Raw genomic sequence first — 19,622 nt, forward strand, 5'->3', positions numbered from 1 at the left:
TTTTCAATAGGTCAGTTCAAAGGAAGGATCTGGTTCTGTCTCGCAGCCCTAAAGCACCTGGTGGCTCTGGAGCTGCAAACAGCTCCTGTGAGCTGCCTTCTCTTTGAGGCTTTAGATAGTGCAGGCTGTGGAAATATCCGGCTTAACACCAAGTATAAGAGCAAGAATCATAATAAAGGTCTTTTCTCGCTGCTCGTAGCTGGGGAAAGAGTGATTGAATCCAGAAGTAAGGCAGTGGTGTTGTTTTGAGGGGAGAGGGAAGCTGAGCGCAGAACTGTTGGATGTAAAAATAAATCCCCAGACTCAGCAGGATGCAGATGGAAGCGCTCCTTTTGTAGCAGTCTGGAAAGTCTGGGGTGAGTGGGTGATAGGGACAGAAGTTCTTAAATCTCGCTTTCTTCTCAAGGGTAGCAAATGCTGCTAAGAACAGGGGGAAAGAGAGATTTACAGGCACCCACTGCAAAGGGACCTACCTGGCAGATTTCAAACAAAAATTCCTTACTGAGAACCCCCCACTACCTTATCTTTTGGAAAGGAAAAAACCAACACGACTCGAGAGCTTCACTCACGGCTTAAAACACAAGAGATTGCTTTACACTGAAATTCAATCCCTGCGCTTCTTGGGTATCTTCTGAAATTTGAAGAAAAATAATGCTTGGATCTGACTGATGGATGGGTGGAAGTGAATGTGAGGATGATGAGGACAGGCAGTAAGTTCCAAAAGCAGTGCTGCAGAAGTGTGGATTTACAAATGTTCATGTTGGAGGGAGAGGGATAAGATCTGTAACAAGACAGAATCTACATTATGGAATGAGAAAGAATAAATAAGGAGTAAATGAAATCCGCATTAGAAAGAATACACACTGGAATTTTATAGAATTAAGGGTTTTCTGCATGACAAAATCTAAAAAAAAAAAAAAAAAAAAAAAAAAAGCAAGATGTTTAAAGAAAAGCAGATATTCCCAAAGAACAGAGCACCTGTGGCTGTAGCTTTGAGAGAGACCACTGAGCACTGTACTCACTGAAGTATTCTTTTCTCTTTAATCAGACCTGCTGATGAAGTACCATTTGTCAAATCCTTTTATTTATGCCATTTTTTTTCACCATTTAGACATCTGGAGCCGCTTAGTGAAAATTTGAGAACTCCATTAGGTGAAATGTTGATTGAAAGTGCTGCACGTCAATGCAGTGTTCAAACATTGATGAATTCCTTTAGAAACAAGCTCGGGGTGAGAGCTCCTGATGTAGCAACACCAATTTTTTTCACATGTGCCTGAAACTGCAGAGTTTCTTTGCTTTAAGGTTGCACTGCACTGGATTTTTTTGTTAGGTTGGTTATAGCTTTTTTGAGCGACACCCACTCCTCAGATTTTGTCTTATTTTATAGCCTCTGACATGAAAAGCATCTCACAGTTTCATGTGTCCTCATGAGTTCTGCAGGTTTTCCTGGCCTTAATTCTTTTTGAAATGCCAGTGATCTGGATAGAGATAATTTGCATAAGTTGTATTTCATTTTATGACATAGGCATGAAAAATGTTGCAATAATGATACTTGGAATTAAACAGAGGCTGTGCGGCTAGGACAATTAATTTTCTTTAATGATGTGAACCATCGAAACAGAAGAACAAAATAGACTAATAATTGAGAATATATGATAGTTATGAAAATAAAAACAAAACCAATTTATTACATGTCCTAAGACAAGCCAGTAAGAACATTAAAAACGACATTAAAACCAAAAAGTTAAATATGAAATCCACAGCCACGGCCTGTTAATCCTTTAAACTCCCTTCGCTTTGTTTCCAGAGCCTGCAGACAGACCTCCTCTTCTTCTGGTCGCGAGCTCTGAAACGATTGAGGTTTTCCACCTCAATGGCAGCGGGATGTCTGCCCGGAGCCCCGCGAAGGGATCTGCAGTGGTGAGCCTGGACTACAGCTACAGAGAGGACAGCCTGTGCTGGATCGAGTCCCGAGAGCTCTCCAGCCAGCTCAGGTGCTCCAGGATCTCCAGAGCTGGGACCTCCCCGCAGGAGTGGACAATCAGCATCGCCCAGCACCTTCACAGTAAGTGTTTGGCAGTGTTTGAGCAGAAAATTGCTGTCTGTCCCGGCAAACGGGAACTTGCAGAAGTGCTTGCAGTTGAAAACAGTCTTGAGGCATTAAATATTGCAACTCACGCCGAAGACTTTTAGGTTTTTTCACTCATATCTTCAGCCTGAGCTGCAGCGTTTGTATCTGTGCAAAGGTTTTTAAGAAGTGCGGTTTTATAGACTAACTGTAATGTGTGGAAGTTACAAAACCAGCAGTGCAATGGAAGAAGAAATGCAAAAAGCTTCCTTTTTCTGGCAAAATAGCGCTACATAAAGCTTGAGAATCATTCTTTGCTGCTGGGACAATACTAACAATGAAATATAATCATATTTATCACGCTGACTATCATAGTATCTTAGTTCTTAAAAATACCAAAATATTTCCTCACTTACTGGAAAAAAAAATGCTTCCTCTATTTTTTTTTTTTTTTTTTTTTTAATTCAGAAAGTGACTTTAAAAATCCCTGAAGTCATCTGACTGAATTAGATTTTGCATTACAGCATTATTCCTCAGTCAGGTTTTCAGTTTATGGGACACTGTTATCTTCTGAAGAAGGTGTTCATCCGCAGACACATTGAACACACAGCGAACAGACTGCAAAATATCGTACAGGAAAAGAAAAAAAATACAAAAAAAACCCCAAACAAACAACACAAAAATAAAACCCTAAGCAATTTTCTTCATCTTTCTCAGAGGGTGTCCCCAAGTCAGCCTACAAACCACAGCACTAAGGAGTGCAGTGGTGGTGGCAGTAAAACCTTCTAAAAACTCAAGGCTGGAGTCTAATATCAGATCCCAGGTTTTGAAAAATCCTTTTTAAGGTGAGATGTGCATCAAGGAATATCTTAGGGAATGGATCTTAAACCCTCTGACCATCCAGTTCAGGAATATGCAAATCACAGATTTGATTATAACTCTTGGAGATGCAAGTCAAAATGATAAATTCTTCATGGGAATTGTGCTTTGGGCTATCAAGATACTTTTTGTAAGATGTGTTCATCGATGCAGAGTAGGGGAGTTTTGTTTTTTTTTAACCTACTTTCCTAATTTCATATGTACTAGAATAGTAAATTGAATTTTAAAAAAAATTCTCCAAAATTGGGTTTGGATTTTGGGGGTCTTTGTATTCACTACTCATTTGGAGCATTCTACTTTTAGTAAACACTCTTATCCTTGCCATATATTTTTTTTTTTTTCTTTCTTTCTTTCTTCTTGTTTCCTCTATTCAGTTGTTAGCCTTTTTGGAGGGGTTTTAATTTTATTTTAGAGGGATTTTTATACCTTAGATGTCAAAGCACCCCAGAGATCACTGTGGTAGTATTTCATTGTGCATTTTCAATTCAAGCAGCCATTGATATTTTGTTTTCCTTTTAGCAAGAAAAATCAAATTAGCCACAGTGCTGGCCAAAATGTGCTTTTTACTGAACTGTGTGTGTGTGTGTTCTGTCAGTGGTTTGCACCATCAGAGTGCCCCTGAGCACTGTGGTTTGCGATCCTGCAGCCCTTCCCCTGCGTTCCTGTCCCTCTGTTCCCTGCACGTCAAGAGAATTTCTGATCCTGTGCTGTCCAGATCTGCATCACTGTGTCTGTTTGCAAAAATGCAGGCCCTGGGACGGGCTGGAAATGAATGCAGTGCCTGGAATTAATGAGCTGCTCATTTTTCATAGTGCCAGCACACACCAGCCTGTGCTCTCCAATATTCTTCTCAAACTTCGTGGTAATCATTCAGTCTTATTTTAGATGAAGAGTACTAATTCCCTTGGGCTTGAACTGACTGTAGATTCTTGCTTTGACTTCTTAGATTTTGATTTGGGAAATGGTGCTCAGGGACTTAAAAAACCCCCAGACTTTGCTGGGAGCTCTGACTGACAAAATCCTGCAGATTTATCTGTGGGAGTGTTTTTCCCAAGCACACACATCCACAGGCACTTTTGTTGTGTTGCTCAGCAGAGCAGCATCAATCCCCACAGTCTGGGCATGTCTTCTCAGAGGACAAAGCAGCATGAAACTTGCTTTTGTCCACCTAATTAGGATCTTCGAGACACCCCTGGAGTTATTCCTGCCAGGACACGGCAGGAATCTCGTGTCGCTCCACCTGGTATATTTGCCAGGTAATCTTGTGGCTGCTGCAAAATTGTGTTTTAATTTTGAATTCTTCCTTTCCTTTGCTCTACTTCCTGTTACCTATCAGGTCATTTCTGCTGTTTCTCTTCATCATACAGCACTACACCTGATGAAGCAAGTTAATTTTGTAACTCTTTGTCAAGGAAAATGTTTTCGAGCCAAATAAAAGGTCATGACCATGGGGCGATTCACACAAAATTGTACATTCTGTTCTTCATAGGAACATTTTTTTGTGTTTTCTATGAAATTGGTTATTCCTAAAAGTATTAGGGGAAAAAAAATAAAAATTTTTCCTACTAGTGTTTATGTAATTTATATTTTTTTAATCCCAGTCATTATCTAATCATTTTGTTAGTGGAAAAAAAAAAATCTGCATTTTACACAAAAAGTGCTAGAAACATCAGTTATACAAAGTGATTGGGACTGCTTGAAGTGGATTTATTCAAAGTGTGTGCTTCAGTGAAGGCAAGTAAGTCTTGTAGTTAGGAACAAAGAATATAGATCGTCTTTAAAGATGAAAGTCTAGATCTAGGAAAGCAGGGACTAAGAAAATTATTTCGTTTTCATGACGGGTCATACAGCACCAGCTCCAGGTACTGAACACAAGCTTTGGATTCACACAAGGAAGGAAATTACAGTCCTTTAGTTTCTGTCATTGTCTCTCAGAGGAGCCCAATGTGCCTTCAGTTTGGTGGGGATGTGTCCCAAAGGATGGAATCAGATCCTTTGGAGCTCTGGGTTACTTGGTGTGCATCTCACCCTGCAGAAGGGGTCGGGCTGAGGAGAGGCTGATCCTGCACTTGGCTGTGCTTTGCTCTGGGAGGACAGGCTGCAGCTCCAGAGATGGCCCCTCGTGCTCAGTAATTAGGCTGATTTCACTCATAAAATATTTATTATCTCAGGATTTGTTTGGTAGTTTTATCCCCTTACGTAAGGACAGCTTTCTGCAGGCACAGCAGTGCCAGCACAGGCATTTTACTCTCAGCCAAGGCCAGGCAATGCCAAGGTGTTTCATATTTGTCTTTTTAAGATCTAGAAGGTTTTGGAAGAATTTCCACTTGAGAAAGATTTCTGCAGAGAGTGCTGGGGCCAGAGATGATTCTCCTGTACGGCAGGTTTGTGCAACCTCTGTCCGTGGGAACAGGGGTGCTCCTTGACACCTCGCAACGAGCTCACAGCCTGCTTCAGTGAGTCCAGACAGAGTTTCAGCAACAATCATTTATTTGAACTGATATCTCTAGGCCCAAACTAACAAAAATACTTTCTAATGGCATGAATGTGGAAAATCTCCCAATTTTCTGCCCTCTCAAAGCCCTGATGTGCAATCTTGCATTAAAACTTTTGTGTGCGGGAGCTGAGAGGCGGCCAGAGCAGCATCCTCTGGATGAAAGAGTCTTCTTCCTCATTTTAGCAGGCATTTTGTGTCTTCATCATTACAAGCACCAAGTGTCGGGATTTTAAGAGAGACAGGACCACTTCAAAACATTTTAAAACATTAATTATTGCTGCAGCCTCATCGAAGGGTGAGAACACCTTCACCGTATGCCGAAAGTCCGTGGTCAGTGGTCCCAAGACCACAAGTTACAAGGTCTTTTAAAGGTTAATTAGCCAATAAACTACTACCACAAAAAACGTTTTTACTTTCACACCAGTCCCTAATTAATTAGTCTTAGATGTCTCTGCTGCAGTGCAGACTCTCTTGACCAATCCTCTAATGACACACAAACTTACAGTACTACACCTTAAAACTTCTTATTACCTTTATAACTACTTCTGTATCTTAAGCTTTAAACTTTAAAACTTTCCACTACTTAGCTTAAGATGTGATTCTATCTGAACTACAAACTCACATTTTTTTACTTATGGCCTCTAAGCTTTTCTAAGCCTTTTCTAAGGTCTCAGGTCAAATCCTGTATTCTTTTTTTGTATTTGGGCCTGCATGCACAAGATTTTGGGAATTTTCTGGGCCTGGAATTCCCATAACCAAGCACCTTTCATACTCTGCAAACCAGCACAGGGCAGCCCAGCCTGGATTCTAGCTGCTATTCTTCTGCAGAATATAACAAAATCTCTTCTGGGAGGAGGCTTCAAGAGAACGATATTTTCTGCTTGGCTGACGTTCGATTCAGGTTTTCTTGGCACTCGGTTATCTCGGCACACCACAACCACCGCTGCAGAGCCTGTGTTCAGCTCTGCCACGTGTGCTTTGTGCCCACAGCTGATCACACCTCACCTGGGAAGGGGCACAGGCTTTTCTCTTGGCAGCTGTGTTTGGACAGGACTGCTCAGGATTGAAAGAAATACCTTGTTTCTTCTGGAGTAATCCTGTTTTTACCTGCCAAGGTTGTGAGCAGAGGGTCGGTATGGAGGGGCTGCAGTCTTTGGAGGGAGAGGGATTTGCCTCTCTGTTTGTGGGACCCAGAACCTTCTACTTGACCTGCTGGGCGCAAGCCAGGCTGGCTCTTTGGATCTCCCACCTTTTGGATGGGAGTGCAGTGAAGAGCATCAGACAGCGAGCCCAGGGAATTTGACCACGTCCAGGATGTATCCATTTGGGTACATTCCTGTTTCCTTCCCTGGTCCTGGTCCCCCTAAAGGCTCCTCCACCTCCTGACCTAAACCAGGAGTGATTATCCATAAACACTGCTGTGTTCAGAGGAGCTGCAGTCATTTCCCTTGGCATCGAAGAGGCTCAGTCACTGAAGGAAACACCAAGCAGTGGAGATGGAGTTCCTGTCAGCAATTCCTGTGAATTGCCATGAATATTCATGGAAAATCAGAGCGAAGTTTGGCTTACCGTGCAGGAGCAAAACTGTGAAGATCTGGGGGAAAGTGTTTTATTCCTACACAGTCTGCCCCAAACTTTCCTCCAGACAGACACTGAGAGCTGTCACACTGTTGTAGAATGTGGGTTTGTTTTTTATCTCCTGTGATAGACAGCCCATGTGCCCTGAAGGTGCACAGAAAGGAGAAGGTTTCATGTCAAAGGTCATTTATTCCTTGGTTCTTTAGTGGTGTTCAGAGCACCTGAATCAGTCATGGGAGCGCCAGTGGGAGGTGAGAAGAGCGTCCTGAGGGAGTTTGACAGAATGCTCTTCCTGTGTATGAACTTCTCAAGCTCTGGCTGATCTTGCATTGGTGTCTTTGCATTTTGCAGAAGACTGGTCAAATGCTGGTTTTGGGATAATGAACTTTCTTATTTTGTCCAAAAAATGGGCTTTCTTGGTTTTTGGCTTTGGGATTTTATTTTTTTAATAGTGTCACTATCTCTTTCTTAAGTGCTCTAGACAGAACCATGAGTAAATATACAAAACTAGGATAATTTTCTCATTAATTGTGTATTCAACTTGAATTTCCCATCTCCTTTCACTGTCTAGCCACTCAGTTTCCTAAAGCCCTGCAGTTCTTCAAAACTGACCATCTTCTTTGCTGTTCTGAGGTCCAAAAAAAATCTCATTTTTATTGGACCTCCTCATCTTGTCACTCATGTCATCTTCCAGGTGGCTTGTGAATGTTGTCTCACACAGGTTCCAGCAGAGGCTGCTGCTCTGGAGCTCGATGATGTTTCACAGGGAAGAAGGTTTGATCCACTTGTGTCATCCTTGCTCCATCTCTGTGCTATATGTCAGGCTACATCTTTCCCGAGTCTTCCTCACATTTTCCTCAGTGTCTTTTGGGATTTTCATGTTTTCCTATTTACGTTTTGTTTTAATTTCCATGTGCTTTTAGGTATTTTAAGCCCAAGGCTTTTTTTTTTTTTTTTTTTTTTTTTAAGTTCATGCTCCATGATACGGAAAATGCCTTAATGCCTTTGTTGCAACTGTCCATGATTTTATTCCTCATTCTGGTGAGCCTGAACTTAGAGAACTCTTGATCCAGGGTTTGATACAGCCTCAATAAGGAGCTTTCTTAGTACAGTACAGACTTGTATTTAGTGCAGGAAATGCTGCTATCTGATAATTATCCTTTTTCAGAGAGTTTTTATGTCCCCTGTAATGACAAGACTCCTTTGGAGACTTAGGCCTCTATAAAACCTTCCTTTTATCAGTGTGCTCCTCTCTTTAGCTCCTTTTCTTGCTGATTATTGGTTCTGCACGGCCTTTTTGATGGTTATCAGGGTTAGGGGAAGGATAAGGGGAGCTCAAATCTCTTCATTCAACCTCTCTGCTCCAACAAGCACAATCACTTGGGTATCATCCTTTGTGGTGTGTACTGCAAATGAATTATGTTTTTTTAATTAATAATATTCATATAATCAGGTCTATACCTCTATTCTCACTACTGTTTGCACAAAAGTTAACATATAATCTGTATAGCTGAAACCCTAAGAGGGCCTCTCTTCTGGTAGGGGGTTCTAAATTTTAGCTGTGGAGGATCTGTCTGCTTTTGCTGCATCATTTGGGCACAGACTTTTCCATCTGGCTTGGAAGTTGTTCTGCTGGTTTGAGTATTGTCACCACAACATTGTGCTGTGTCACTTTGAGGCACAAGCTCCCATGGCAGAGAGCCTGAATTGGTGGCATTTCCCTCCAAAGTTAGATTATCCACACTTAATCCTTTTTGGCACCAGAGCTACTTATTAACTGATTGTTAATTGCCACAAATGGATTTTTTCAGTCGTTCAAAGACATGATGTTACTATTTTTCAAGCTTTGTTACTCACCCAGCTTCCGCAATTGATCTTGCATTGATGTTGGTCAAAACCTTGTGTCTGTCTTCTGTTCTTAGCAAAGCTGGCATGATGTCTGTTCTTCTCTTTACTCTTCAGGAGCTGTGTCCTGGACAGTTCAATCTCAGGCTGAGTACAGGAAATAAAAAGCCTTATCTCAATGGCATTTCTCAGTGCAAATTTTTGATTGCTTTTGTTTTGGTTGTTTTGTTTTGTTTTTTTTTTTTACCTCTTCTCTAAACTGGAACAGTCTCCTGCATGCTGTCTCTGCAAAGAGACAAAGTGTTGAATTGTTGTATTCCCCTGTTTCATCAACTTCCTAGCTCACCGTTTTTGGACTTCCTTCTTAGTCACAGATTCCTTGTTGTCCTGAAGTGGGACATGACTGGATCTTTTTATGTCTTCCCTACATCCCAACCCATCCTGGGTAGAAAGGGAGGAAATCCAAGAGCAAGCAAGCAAACTCCCGCAGCAGCAGGAGGGTTTTGTAAAGAAAAAAGGAATTTTTTTGTCATAGTAGCAGTAACCACGTAAATTTATCTTTATCAGTCAGAATGCTGAGGGACTTTTCATCTCTGTCAAACTGAATTATTGTGCTGCTTGTAAAAAAGCATTTTGATTTTGCTAACAAGATTTTTAAGGTGGAAAAAATAATTGTAGAGGCTGTAGAGACGTAATGTATGGATAACTAGGTTTCTGCTAATGCAAATCACAGCTTTGTAGTGAATATTTTACAAAAGCCTTTATATCTCCATACACAACAGTAGTGAAGTATTGGTTAAACAGAAAATAAATTCAGAAGTAATTTTATTTTTCTGAAATGTGGCATTAATTTCTACATGTCTTATGGGATTAGATTCACATTTTTCCATAAAACTTTGACATCCATATGCACCGTGTTGGCTTCATTTTGTTCTTGACGTGGTAGCCACTGGAACTATCCTTGGAATTATTCCACATTTCCTCAGTAGTCACAGGAGCTTGGCTTCTGCCTTTCTTCCAATGAGGAGAGATATAATAGATAAATAAGAGACAAACACTTGTAACCTGCCCATTTCACTAAAGTTGTTTAGGAACTTGAGGCTTCAAATGCACTCTTGGAAACTTTCTTAAAGGCAATAAAAAATCTGATTAATATTTCAGTATATTTCAATATGCTAATTGCATAGGCATAACTTTTTTTTGTTTTTGCTTTCTACTGGTACTTTATTATTGTGTTTGTAAATTTCACATCTCTTACGATTTAGCCAGTGGTTGTCTTCTTGAGTGGAAAAATATCTTTGTAAATGCAACTCACACATGATGCTAACCAAGTTTGCTTCATTTAGACTAATTGACAGCAAATTTGCCATACAGGTATTTATTTATTAATGCAAATATTTAATTCAGACTTCATTAAAAACCTAAAACACTCCACTAAATTCAAGTGAAAAAGTCAAGAATTTTGGGGTTTGGGCTTTTTTTTCTTTTTCATAATGCACTTTGGATTGTGTCATTAAATGAGTTCTTCTGCCTCCTAAAGATTTTTTCTGAGGCACAGATCAACACTGAAGGAAACTAAAAAGTCTGTGTCTTCTTTGAAAGTACTTTTGCTTTTATAAGAGCAAAGAGGACATAAAAACGATAAGCTGCAAAATACAGTTTGTTTAAATCCAACATCACTGGAGCCATGTTTAGACATAAAAATGAAGCACTTGAGCAATTGCAGACCAAAGTCCATCCCAGACAGAGAATTACCAGCAGCTAAAGCCATGAGTATTTTGTTAGCAATGAGCCTGAGCAGTGTTAGGAATTCTCTGCGCTGTCTGTGCTACACAGAGATCTGAGTCTGCAGGGAAGTGACCCACAGGGAATGGCACAGTGGAACCACACGTTCCACCTGCTGTAAATCTTGGGGAAGCAGCAGGAAAAAAATAAAAATAATTTTAAAAAAATCTGTTTGTATGTCTTATGCCATGAGAAGAGTCATAGACTAAAATCAGAAATATTGCGGCTTCTGATCAAACTTGTGGCCTTTGGAAATCGCTGTGCTGTTGAAACTCAGGTTTTGATCTGATGCTTTGTTCTACTGCGGAGAAAAGGGTAAACCAAGAGCAAGCATTTCAGAAAGGAATAATAATGAGTAATTGCATTAATGGAAGTACATCTTGAATAGAAACTAGGTATGTGATGAAATTAAAACCAATTACACCTTAAGCTCTTGCCTGATCTGCTTTCTGTACTCACAGCAGCCTCGGTATCTCTGTGCTGGGCTGAAGTCTGTGGCAGAGACTCACCAAAAAGTTTGAGTGTGTCAGAATAAGTAAAGGACTTGTTCTTTCCTTATCACTATCAGGAGCCCTTACAAAAAGATGAATTGCATATTTTGCAAAGTTGTGATTATTTTTTAGATTGTGATGGACATGCCAAATTAAAACCACCATCTGATTGTGGGGATTTAATATAGGATTGCTTTCTTCAGTTTTTAACTCCTTTGGCAGGCAGAAGCGATGACTGGCTCAACAAGTAATATCTGTAGATCATGGAAATATTGGTTTTGTTCTCAACGTATAAAATTGTGCATTTCTACTTAGAATGAAACAAATTTGATTTAGAACTTTCTTGTGACTTCAGCTTTGGAGTAGAACTTGAAATGCTGATAAAATTATGGATCGTGTCAGCATCATGGAATAAACAAAACGTAACAAACTTTGTCCTTTTCACTATTTGTCAGGTGAGCTCAATATAATAAAATCTTGGTTTTTTCTTTCACGTTTTTAATAGTTGATTAAAGCACGTTTCTAAAACCGACAAATTATGTGCAAAGGATGTTCTAACTGAAGTAGATCACTTTTGCTAAAGTCAGACTTACGGATTTCTTTGTTCTGGGAAAAAAAAGAAGTTGGAACCATTGTAAGCAATTAAATGACAAGGACAGAATATGCAAAGGGTCAGTTTGCTTGCATAAAATTGATGCCCTGAGTGTTATCAGCCTGTCAACCAGCAGCTGCCACTCGATGTGCCAGGCCAGGCATCCACCACAACACTTCTGAGCTGGGGACAAAGTTTGGGTTCTCTGTGCATGTGTAACTCCATAACATTTCTGTCACACTGTGTAAGCAAAAATCATGAGCTGGCTGAGGAGCGTGTGGGGATCTGTGCCACAGTTGGCTGTTCAGGGCACCCTCGGTCCTTTTGGCAATTTTGGATTTGTCTTGAATGTCACTTATTGCTCTTTTACTAATAAGTATTATCCCTTTTTTTTTTTTTTAATTTGGGGGAGTTGTTTTTTCTTTTGAACTACAAGGAGATAAGTATAATGTGTTATAAAAGGTCAGTGCCTTTTCTCTTAGTGCCTTTTCCCTTCTAGTTGTGCATATACTGCAAATATGTATTTTCCTTTTAAGACTCTTTGGAGATGATATTGTTTAATCATCGACTCTGTGCAACAGGTTGCAGAATTGAGATTTGTTTTACACAGCCATAACCACGGCAATACCTTCAGAAACAAACCCAATGAGAAAAGGCAGCTCAAGTATGATGAAGGAATGAGAAAATGTGTTCAATGGCAGCCTGTGGACATGCTGTGATCCACGTCCTGCAGAGCAGAGCTGCTGCTGGCTGGAGGGACAAGGTGTGAGGAGCACCTGGGGCTGTGCCCCGGCTGCACTCGGTGTTACACCACGGCCTGTGCTGCCTTTGGGATCACTCAGCACAGAATTACATCAGGACAGGCAAAAAATTCATGGCAAAAATTATTGCTAGGAGGAAGACCAGGGCACCTGGAGGAGGGTGCAGTGCATGGTCGTGTCTCTCCTCTGCACTTCTTTGCAATTGGGACAATTTGATTTTACTGTTTGCATGAAAGGAGCTGTGATTTAGGAAGAAAGTTTTCTTCCAAAGGTCTCCAATATGCTGGTAGGAGACCAGTGTTTTGTCTTTTCACCTCAAAATGTGGAATAACAGAGAACAGCAGACGCAGTGAGGTTTAAAACCTGAAATGCTGTGGGAGTGGGGATTATGGGCTCACATCTTCCTGGAGCAGCCAGGTTTGGGAAGGGCTGGAAGCCTTCTGAAAGCAAAGGTCAGGCTCTGCACATACAAACACCTTGAATTGGAGTCATATTTCTGGAAGCATCGGCTGTGTGAGTGATTCATGAGACTTTTAGTGGGATCTATGGTGCCATTCTGGTTTAAGATAATGCTCAGGTGGACCAATAGCAGCACCATTGTGGTGATGAGAGAAATAAATAAACAACAACAAAAAAAGCAGGGTCCTGATGTCTGGTTGAAAATGAATAGAAAAATAATTCATGAAAAAATCTAAAGTCACATTTTATTTTTACTTCTGGAATTACTGGAAATAAGTTAGCAAATAATTTATTTTTATTATTATTTATTAAGTGTAGCAACAATGTCAATCTTTTAGGTCTGGGCAGTTGTCTGTTTTCTTGGTCAGGTCACGTATAATGAATAGCAGTCTTCTCCTCAAAGGTTGCTATTTTGATATTGCAAATATGTAATAAATGGGTGAAAAAACAAAAAGGACAGAGAGGGAGAAAGGGAGGATGAGGTCATGTTTACATCGGATGCATTTGTTCTTGTCTGTTGGCAGCATTAGTAGGCAGGAAATGTTTTATTTGTTTGTTTTGATCAAATTACTTTTGTAGGTGCTGAGCAGTGGTTTCAGAGGAGTGGCAGACTGCTGATGGCATGGTGTGATGATCCCTCTGTTAGAGGGAAAGGAAAAGATGAAGGAAAAAGCTCAATGTCCTTAATACAAGAAGCAATTTCTTTTTCTTTCCTTAGAAAACCTAAAAAATGGGCTTTTTATCTAGTAAAGTACATGACAGGGTTTTGTTTCCAAAATACTGTGTGAAGAAATGAGGTATATGTTTGCTAACAGTGCAGGTCGTATTTCTTATTATTGAGAATATTTTTTTAGTTTTTTTGGTATTGTCTAAGTTGTAATTCTAAAGCTGGATTTAGAGTTATAAATTTTAAATTTATAAATTTTAAAATTTATAAATACAGATTTTAATTATAATGAAACAAGTTCTATTTATTTTAGCAATGTTGGGGGGGTTGTGGGTTTTTTTGTTGGTGATGGTGGTGGGTGGTTGGTGGCTTTTTTGGTTTTTTTCTTGTGGTGTGGTTTTTTTGTTTGTTGCAAGTATAATTCTTCTCCTTTTCCTGTAATATATTAAAGATGAAGACAAAGACTTTTGTGCCCAATGTGAATGTGTCTGTATAACAAAGTTAAATACTCTGTGGTCAGTATTACCTTCTGATTCAAACTGCGTGTAATCACATCCTTTGGGATTGATTAACACCAGTGGGCCATGGCATGTCCTGCATTTCATATTGTCTAGGCCATTTATTGCTAACAGCAACTAGAGTGGGCTCCAGATGAAATTACCCTACAAAAGTAGGGGCTGCATGGTTCCTGCAAGGACCTACAGCACACCTGGATCCTGTGGATGAGTGTTCTCAACAAACGCCGCCTTCCTCTAGAAAAGTGCACTGCGAGTTTCCTTCGTTTGCCTAACCCATTCTTTAAGAGCTGGCAGAGGTAATTCACTTCTAAATTCCTCTGGTGTTAAACCGTTCAAACTTTCTCTGGAAACGTGTCATTTCCCTTAAATCCTTTGCACCGTGAAAGTAACTCCACATGTTTATCGGCATCTCTTTGCGTCGTAATGATCCGCTGCCTTAGCCCGTCTGTGGAAGAACGTTTAAGTGGCTTTATTGTTGTGTGACGGTGGTTTCTGGGGTTGGTAACCTGTGCAGAGGGCAGCCCTAGGGAGGTGGGAGGTGGTGGATTCCTGCCTTTGCTGGAAGGTGGTTGAAGGCAGGGAATGTCACAGCCTGGAGCAGCCCGGCCGTGTCCCCACAGCAGCTCCCCGAGGCCACGTGCTTGATGGGATGCCTGTTGCAGCTGAATTATGCTTTAATTTTAACAGCGGGTGACTTAACTGCTTTGAAGTAAATAACTGGGTTTGATTTACAGTCTCACTAGATTTATAAGAAGCTGTTGAACGTGCAGCTAAAAAGAAAAAAAAAAAAAAAAATAAGGCTGCTATAGCTATGTACCTCTATAAATCTGTCTTTATTGTTCAGCATGTACACGGGCCATGGGGACCCCATTACAGGTCTGCAATCACCAGGCAATGTGTTTGAGACTCAGTAATGCAGAAATTAGGGATGTTACGGTCTTCAGCTATTCTTACTTATTTCTGACATGAGATTGACGGCAGAAAATTCACGCTCTATAAAAATCTTAACAGTCGGGATTAAAAGACAGGGCCGCTCACAAGGCCCTCGTTTAATTGTTTCACACTTCTTCCTTGCTCGTTTAAGCCAGCTCCATGATGCAGGACTCAGTGACAGAAATTTCATTCATCTTACTCATTCCAGAAACTCGATGCATTTCCTGATAGAATCATTCTATAACAAAAGTAAAAGAAGAAATATGCTTAAGAAGGCTTCAGAATTTAGGACCAGATTTTGCCACACTTTCACATTTCTCTCTCAGTACCTGCTCAGTATTCCACCTCAGCCAATGCAGACTCATGGGATCACAGAATGGTTTGGGTTGAAAGAGACCTCTAAGACCATCTCATTCCCCTGCCATGGGCAGGGATATCTTCCTCTCTCCCAGGTCGTTCCAAGCCCCATCCAACCTGCCCTTGGACACTTCCAGGGATGCAGCCACAACTTGTTCCAGTTCCTCACCAAATGCCCAGAATTTTTCTCTTCTGTACCTGGTGGGAAGCTGAATGCCTCACTCTGAGTGCCTGAATCGACCATGTCTCTGAGAGACTTCGTGTCTTTCTGAGCCATCAAGTTGCTTTCATTTGGTATTCATAATATTTAGATTATCCATATATTTTCGAAAATTCTTTAGCTTGGGGAAACTGCTATTGTCTCAGTGTTCACATTTATAGGCTTTTAATGCAGTATATTATGCTCCAGGGTTGAAGGAAAGCCACCAATATTTTTTGTCAGCAACTAAACTGATTGAAATTGAAATTATTTTACTCCTCAAAGAAAAGGAAGAGCTTTCTCTTCTTTTGAGGAACTTGAAGTCTAGATGCTTTAAAGTGCTCATTTAAATTTGGTTTATTTTAGGGTCTGCATTGTACTTCTCACAAAGAGTATCTGTGAAGGCAGATTTAATTCAGAGGAATCAGATATTTGAGGATGAGTCATTTGAAAAAGATGGATGGATACTTTTCACATGATTTTTCATTTTCCAACTTACGTAATAATCACTCCGGACATGGCTGTTAGAAGCCGAGACACCAGTGCGTCTGACTTATTGAATGGTGACATCTTTAATAAAATTCACATTTTTTAAGTGGCATTGCAGACAGAATTATGGTAAACTCTTCATAGTAGAAGGGGCACAGAGAAAATGCATTCCAGCTTCCCTTTCCCAAGGCACAGTGTCAGTACGGGGCTGTCTGGGCTGCTAATTAGGAACATTAATGTCAGAAGACTGGCACAGCAAAGGCAGCGCTGCTGCAGGATTTCACAGCTTGTCATTTATGTGTTTTAACACTTCCTACCTGCTCTCACCAGCACTGGTTATTGGAGGAAAAAAAATAAAATAAAAAAATAAGACTTGGTGCTCCTTGTCTCCTTCCAAACTTGGCTTTTTACTCAGTGGAGGCAGAAAGTCTATTCATGAGTGGTTTTCTGCTTTTCTTTGCAATAAAATTTGCTTTTTCCTTGGTAAATACATAATTTTATCTCTTTTTTTTCTTTCTAATCAGATAATAAATTAAACCAAGTAAGTGTGGCCATGCCAGTTTGGATATTGCATTCATTCAGAAAGAAGATACATGTGTTATAGAAGAAAAATAAGTAATTTAAAATAATCAAAATCATTCTTCCTTTTAAGATCAACTTTTGCAAAAAAAAACCAAAAACAAAAAACAAAACAAAACCAAAACAAAACAAAAAAACAAAAAAGAAAAGGAAAAAAAATACAATACAAAAGGAGAAAAACCCACAAAAACCCAAAAACAACTTGGCATAGCTGTTTCAAAAATAAAGATTGTTTTAAGCACTTTCAAATATATGTTTTATATATATATATAAAAATATGAGAAAAGTCTAAATATGAAATCAATACTGGTTTATGGATGCATATATGAGGAAGTTCTCATTGCAGTAATGTCCAGAATAAGGAAAAATTCACCATATAAGACAGTAGAAGCTAAATTCTTTCCCTTAAAATACTGAGAAATGGTCTGGGTCTTTCATCATTGACAAGAAGCATATGGAGAGCTCAAGGAATATTTTAAATTTTGATTAAATTTTGTCCAAAATCACTCCCTAGTTCAATTAGAACTTTCTCAAAAAACACTCCAACAACTCAAGAATTCCACTGAGAAGTTTGCTCCGATCCATTCTTACATTAAAAATAAGAAATGCATATACTGAAGCTTTAAACAGAAAAAGCTTGGTAGTTTTTTGGCGTTTGGAGTTTTTTGTTTTTTTTTTTTTTCTCCCTACATCTGGGAAAAAAAATGAAATCTGTTAATACAGTGCTGGTTTTAATAGAATAGTGCATGGGCAGAATCCTTGAGTACAACAGTGACAGAAATACAAGAATATGTCACTGCTTTTCCTTCTCTTCTGCTGAAGATCTGAAGCCTTGTGCAAGTCTTCATTTGAAATGGAAATAAATATCATAATTCGTGCAGTACCAGATACATGTTGGAAAATCAAAATGAAAGAAGAGAGCCATTCTATTTTTCTCTGATTTCCATAAACTATGGTTCGGCCATAAGAAATCTATTTCCAGGGCCCTTTGAAGATTTAGCCACCCTCATATGAAATTATTTTCTCTAAAGGTCTAACAATGCCTGTGTGTGTAAAAGACGTGGGAAAATTCACTTCCAGACACACTTCTGCTGTGCCCACAGTCTACATAATTTCATTAAATAGAGCGGGATTTAACCTATATGCTGTCTTAACTATTCTTTATGAAGTCCTTAAGAGGAAATCCTAGTTTTTTGGAAAGTAATAAAGGAAAGATGATCACATTTGGCAGAAATGCTCCATGGAAACTGTTATTAATATCGGAAAACCCCTCAGAACTATATAGAAGATTGCTCAGAATAAATATGTGCGTGTTTAAGGGGAAACATTTCTTTTTAGAGACTTCTGAAACTGTGTGAATGAAAGAAAAAAAGATTCATTACTTAAAAGATGTGAGTGGACTGGACATCTGCACATAGTGGGGTTTATATATGAATGCAGAAATAGGCATGAAATGAATTCAGTAACTTCTTGAATACATGAAGTTTTTTATATATTTTAAAAGTGCCCAGTTCAACCAGAGCCTTATCTCTGTGGTTCACAGTGCGTGAAACTCGTGTGAAAACTGGAGAGCCGTCCACAGCAGCTTCAAGCAGAGCTGCTACCGACCACAGAGATGAAAATGGGGTTCACAAAACCCCTTGTCTGCCAACTGAGGGGATTTCTCCTGTAGAATTTAATTTGGTGAGGGAGTGGGCTTGGACAATTCTTTATAAAGTTCTGCTGTGAGGAGGTGGATGAGTCCAGTGCAGAGGGCACAGAACAGAGACAAAGCCCAAAGCAGATCCATGGTGTCTCCGACACAAAGTGCCGCCGTGTGCTCCGTGCCCACATCCATTGCTAACGACAGCCATGGTTTGGAGGGAAGGTTCTTTGCATAGCAGGACATCTCTCTGGGGAAGTCTGTTCTTCAGAAGAAGAGACTATCTATGAATTATTGTGGGTTTTGGGTTTTTTTTCTGGAAATTCTCTGATAAAAGTCTCAAAGCATGGCCTGCTCTGGAAAGAACAGCTTTCCAAGGAACGCAGTTGGGATGAGCGTAAACCTCTCCAGCAGCCTGTGCTGCTGGGAGCTCCATGCCCTTCCCAAAGGCATCCTGCTGGGCAGGGAACTTGGATAAATGGGTGTTCAGAGCTACCAGTGCTGTTTGACACAAAGTTTGTGGTGTGGGATTGCTTCTGGATTCCTCCGTTTTCTGGAATGCTGGGCCCAGTTTTAACTACGTAATGCACATGTTTATCCCTGATATGACCTTGAACAAATTATTCTCAGCATCCATAAAAAAAACTCCCAAGTTTTTTGGTGAAATTTTTTGTAATATGTTACCAAAAACCTGAGGAAAGAGCAGAGCAAACATTTTCTAACTGTAAGTACTGTTATGCTAACAAATCCAATAACCTGTGCGTGATGTGCCTTTCACGTGTGTACCACATCCATCTAAAAATAGGTACATTTTTCACACGGTAAGAAAAACAGACCCTCCTCCAGCAGGCTGCTACTTAACCTTGTTCCTTTTCAACCACTTCCCAGTGCAGAGCAATCTTCTAGACCTCTCATTGCAGGAATTAAATTACTAGTTTTATTTCTACAAATGTGTGAAATTGGATCCCTTTTGTACCTTTTGTCCCATTTAAATTATATTTTCTGAAATGCTTCTGTTACACAGAAGCTTATCTGCAATTTTCAAAAGTCTCCCTGAATCAGTAAACCATACATTTTTCATTCCATGAATCCAACTTCAGAAAATGTTAAGCAGGCACATTGAAAATGCTTTAACTATTACTGATTTCCACAGGCACAGAGTTTTCTTCTGGGTTTTTTTAAAAACATGTCCCATATTTTGCTTGGAAAAAGGGAAGGGGGCGGGGGGGGGTAAGATTTTTCTTCCTGTTGTCTGAAATATATCAGTGCTCGTATGTCTCACA

At 39.9% G+C, this 19,622-nt stretch overlaps 1 protein-coding gene across 1 annotated transcript in view; it reads left to right on the forward strand.

Moving 5' to 3' along the window:
* The window catches only part of LRP1B (LDL receptor related protein 1B), a 498,089-nt gene that overhangs the window by 207,084 nt on the left and 271,383 nt on the right, over window positions 1–19,622 (forward strand). Inside the window, exon 6 of the mRNA XM_058421333.1 lies at window positions 1,808–2,065. Within this exon, the coding sequence (XP_058277316.1) occupies window positions 1,808–2,065 (258 nt within the window). The remainder of the gene's footprint in view (window positions 1–1,807; window positions 2,066–19,622) is intronic.

This window comes from Hirundo rustica, chromosome 7 (genome assembly GCF_015227805.2).
Source record: "Hirundo rustica isolate bHirRus1 chromosome 7, bHirRus1.pri.v3, whole genome shotgun sequence".
In the NCBI taxonomy this organism is placed as follows: domain Eukaryota; kingdom Metazoa; phylum Chordata; class Aves; order Passeriformes; family Hirundinidae; genus Hirundo; species Hirundo rustica.